Source organism: Tachysurus vachellii, chromosome 9 (genome assembly GCF_030014155.1).
Source record: "Tachysurus vachellii isolate PV-2020 chromosome 9, HZAU_Pvac_v1, whole genome shotgun sequence".
Taxonomy (NCBI): Eukaryota; Metazoa; Chordata; class Actinopteri; order Siluriformes; family Bagridae; genus Tachysurus; species Tachysurus vachellii.
Window position 1 is genome coordinate 3,189,265 of NC_083468.1, and position 5,000 is coordinate 3,194,264.

Here is a 5,000-nt window from a genome sequence, read left to right on the forward strand (position 1 = left end):
ATGATCTGTGCTCTGTCGTTTTTCTAAAACACGTTTCTCTTCATTTATTTTTAATCTGCAGAGTGATTAGTTCTCCCTGTCACCTGCTACAGCACGTCTGAGCTCCACGTTAATGAGACGGAGACATGAATTCAGAGATAGAGAGAGAGAGAGAGAGAGAGAGAGAGAGAGAGAGAGAGAGAGAGAGAGAGAAATGGGGAGAGAGAACATTGGATGAAGAGATTCAGGTTTATAGCATAGAGGCATAAATGAACTGGTGAAATCTTGAGAATGAAGGCACACTGTCTTCTTTTCACTGTTGAAGTGTGTGTATGTGTGTGAGTGTGTGTGTGTGTGTGTGTGTGTGTGTGTGTGTGGCTGAGAAACAGACAGATCTGGGGATGTCCTCTGGTCTGAGAGGAGAAAGCACGCAGAGACAGTGATGAATCAAACAGCTGTTGATAAACTGTGTCCCTTTATGTGTCTTTAAATGAACAATCAGCAAAAGTGGAGGTCACCCGCTGCGTCCAATTCAAACCGTCCTCATTATTTCCATGGCAACACTTTCTTCTAAGCAGTAATTGCTTCATTTTTGTTCACTGTTCATCCTCTGTTCTTCTTTTATTCTCACGTCTGTCCATTTTACTGTCTTTCTCTCTGACTCATCCTGTTTGTCTACCTGTGCTTGAATTATTAGGGACAAACTTTTATGCAGTGGCTACAAAATACAATAGAATCATATATGACATTTTCATGGCATTAATTGCTTGAGATTCTGAAGCTTCGGGTTCACATCAAGGATCTTCTGTTCAGATGTGCTCATATACCCTTAATAAAGCTATAAATATTGTTTTACCCTCTGCTCTAGCCTGATGTTAAACCACAAGGCCATCATATACTAATACAACAGATCTATTATCATTACAATTATTCATTCATTCATTCATTCATTCATTAATTTTCTACCGCTTATCCGAATTATCCTGTGCCTATCTCAGGCGTCATCGGGCATCAAGGCAGGATACACCCTGGACGGAGTGCCAACCCATCACAGGGCACACACACACTCTCATTCACTCACGCACTCACACACTACGGACAATTTTCCAGAGATGCCAATCAACCTACCATGCATGTCTTTGGACCGGGGGAGGAAACCGGAGTACCCGGAGGAAACCCCTGAGGCACGGGGAGAACATGCAAACTCCACACACACAAGGTGGAGGCGGGACTCAAACCACTAAGCCACCATGCCCACCTCATTACAATTATTCTCAATATATTTTTTAGGGTTTAATAAGACTGTAAAACGTTGATATAAGTTCAATACTATGGAATGATTGACAATTGAACTTATCATCGTTTTACACTCTACTTAAACCCTAAAAAATATATTGAGAATAATGTATAAATTATTCTCAATAAATTGGAGAATAAATTCCATTAATTAAGTGTTTTATTTATTTACTTTATATCATGTAAGGTATATTTTGTATTTCCCCTCTTTTTATACTTTATATCCCTGAGTAAGTGTAACAACTAGGATTGATTCTGAGAGTAACAAAAAACCTAAATCTAATCCTATCACCATCAACAATCACTGCAGCTTAGTGATAACAGGTTTTACTGAAGCTCCCTCTCTCTCTCTCTCCCTCTCTCTCCCTCTCTCTCCCCCCCTCCCTTTCTCTCTCTCTCCGTCTCTCTCTCTCTCCGTCTCTCTCTCTCTCTTTCCCCTTCTCTCTCTCCCCCCCTCCCTTTCTCTCTCTCTCGCTCTCTCTCTGTCTCTCTCTCTCCCTCCGTCTCTCTCTCTCTCCCTCCGTAATTACTGAACACTCACCTCACTAGGGAGCAAGCTTTAAATAAAGACCTGATCAGATCCTATAAGGTCAGTAGAACATACACACACACACACACACACACACACACACACACACACACACACACACACACACACACACACACACACACACACACACACACACACACAGAGCAAACGAGAGAGAGGCTGAAAGAGAGAGGGTGTTTCTCCCTGTATTGATCTGCTGCCTGTAAGTCTTGTTCTGCTGTCTAAACATTATTGATTACTCCTCCCTCAGGTATAGGCTCCCTGTTCAATTTTCATTTTCCACCTATTTGTTCCTCTTTAAGGGAACTTGATTCTCCTTGTAAGTCAATACACATGAAAGAAAAAGACTGTGTGTTTGACAGGAAAGTGAAACCTCTCACCATTTCTCTCTGAACCTTGTTATTTAACTTAATCTCATTTGTGCCACAAAGCTAAATCCTGCCCAGATGTTTCATTGCCTTATCATCCAAATTATCATTGTGATTATTTGTATTAGTAAGATTCCAATACTTTTTTAATTTACCTTTATATTTATTTATTACTGTTAATTGATGTTAGCACCACCTACTGGCTTGAATTTCCATTCTACAATTGCCTTGTGTTGGTACTGTGTTCTTCCTTATGGATTAAACAAACACAGCAATTTTACACATGGTGCATTACGTAATAACGTTTACTGCTTGTATATGTGAAATTAATGCAAATTTAATCATAAATGAAAAAAAAATCACATACGTGACACCTTCAGACTCTTCTGTTATTACTTACAGCACATTATGTGCACTTTTTGTAGATATACTGTAAATAACCAGAGATGCATCAGCTCCGGTTGTGTTCCGCTTCATGAAGGTTTCAGACCTTCAGAGAGAAGATGCCAAGTCCATGTGGTCTTTGAGGACAACAACCTTCTCATCAATACACAATTATCAGACTGTATCTGAATTATTATTCATAATAACACTCTCTGGTGTTTATAACAGTTTACAATCACACCTCTGGTTCCTCTCAAGGTTTCTTCCTCTTCCATTTAAGGGAGTTTTTCCTCACCACAGTCGCCTCAGGCTTGTTCATTAGGGATAAATACAAACACATTTAAATATGATTTGAACTTTTTGTACTATATTTTTTATGTTCTGTAAAGCTGCTTTGACACAACGCTGATCGTTAAAACCGCTAGACAAATAAAATTGAACTGAATTGAACTTATTGCTCTGACCGAACCACCTACACATAGAGAGAGAGAGAGAGAGAGAGAGAGAGAGAGAGAGAGAGAGAGAGACAGAGAGAGAGAGAGGAAGAGAGAGAGAGAGAGACAGGAAGAGAGAGAGAGAGAGAGAGAGAGAGAGAGAGAGACAGAGAGAGAGAGGAAGAGAGAGAGAGAGACAGGAAGAGAGAGAGAGAGAGAGAGAGACAGAGAGAGAGAGAGAGAGACAGAGAGACAGAGAGAGAGAGAGAGAGAGAGAGAGAGAGAGAGAGAGAGAGAGAGAGAGAGAGAGAGAGAGAGAGAGAGAGAGAGAATTTGTCGGTCAGATGTTTAAAGCAGTTGGAGTGTTTAAAGCTCTTTATTATCTCCAGACAGTTTCTTACATTAAGGTTGGTCTATGATGCTGTGGGATTCGTGACAATTACTAATATTTAGTATTAAAAAAAAGCCTCAAAGTTTCCATAATTAACTTCCTAATGATATCGAAATCTTTTCCACTGACTTTAGTGTTTATCCTTTTAAGAGATTATTGAATTTCATTTATCTGCAATTTGAGTTGGACAGGATCATAATTAATGACGTTAGGTTGATCAAAATGAGCTTTTATACAGAATTTTAAACATTTTCTATAGTGTTTCATTTTACTAGATTGTGTTTGCTGATGCTGAAGAGTTCTGTCTTTAAAAAGTAAAAAGATATGAACAAAGTAGCTGCATGAAATACGTATGAAATAGTGTTTATTATCAGACAAGACGTGACCTTTTATTTATTTCTTTTTTTGTGCATTTGTGTTATCTTTCAACATTATAAATGTAAATATCTTAGTTAAACTGAAAAGCGCAGATATTTTATTTTTCACTACTCCTAGTCTTTATAGTGTTCAGTTCACAGTCAACCATATTGTCTTTCATTTTCACCCATAGGACAACATGAAACTCTTAAATCCCTGCGCATGAGGCTTGTCTATTCATCTATAGACTTGACGTATCTCTCGTACGCTGCTTCATCCATTAGAGCATCCAGTTCTTCTGGTACTGAGACGGTCATTTTTATCAGCCAGCCTGGAAAAACAGTGTAAAAAAACAACAACAATTCTGATTAATGATGCAAAGTAAAAATTCCAGTGTACAAATACAATAAATCAGTTTTATGCCAGATTGTTAGGGTTTATTTGGGTCATGATGTCATTTCCCAGATGGAACCTGTGGTCGTAACCTGATCCCAGCATTACGCCCTGTTAAAGAAAACCATCCGGAAAGATCAGGAATGAAGCCTCACCATCTTTGTAGCATGACTTATTGACCAGTCCAGGATTGTCAGAAAGTTCCTGGTTAACTTCAGTCACCTCCCCTGTTAAAGGAGAGTACAGCTCGCTTGCTGCCTTCACGCTCTCCAGAGTACCGAACTCATCTACACACAGACACGTACACATGATGCATGGATGTGAAATCACCTGAGCATTTGCGTCAACGTCGTACGAATGACTTGCACACAAATTCATACCTGATTGAGAGAATTTTGTGCCAACTTCAGGAAGACCACAATACACCACATCGCCCAAAGCTTCCTGGAAAGAAGAAGCAGAAGTCACTAAACAGCACTAAAATCAGACACACCACTGTCTGTATATCTACACCATAGAACGTTGCACACAATTACCTCATTTAAGACTTTTAACTTTAGATTTTAACTTTAGATGAGTTTTTTGAGACGTGCATTATAAATCAATCAATAAATGAACTAATGAATGAACTAATGGATGGATGGATGGATGGATAGATGGATGGATAGATGGATGGATGGATGGATGGATGGATAGATGGATGGATGGATGGATAGATAGATGCATGGATGGATGGATGGATAGATAGATGCATGGATGGATAGATAGATGCATGGATGGATGGATGGATAGATAGATGGATGGATGGATTAATAGATGCATGGATGGATGGATGGATTAATAGATGC

General features: G+C 39.2%; 1 protein-coding gene across 1 annotated transcript in view; it reads right to left on the minus strand.

Moving 5' to 3' along the window:
- Nucleotides 1-3,749: 3,749 nt before the first annotated feature.
- Nucleotides 3,750-5,000, minus strand: part of gcsha (glycine cleavage system protein H (aminomethyl carrier), a) — a 3,118-nt gene continuing 1,867 nt past the window's right edge. The window contains exons 3-5 of the mRNA XM_060878538.1: nucleotides 4,533-4,596; nucleotides 4,308-4,439; nucleotides 3,750-4,090 (exon numbers count right to left, since the gene is read on the minus strand). Of these exons, the coding sequence (XP_060734521.1) occupies nucleotides 3,993-4,090; nucleotides 4,308-4,439; nucleotides 4,533-4,596 (294 nt within the window). The 3' untranslated portion in view covers nucleotides 3,750-3,992. The remainder of the gene's footprint in view (nucleotides 4,091-4,307; nucleotides 4,440-4,532; nucleotides 4,597-5,000) is intronic.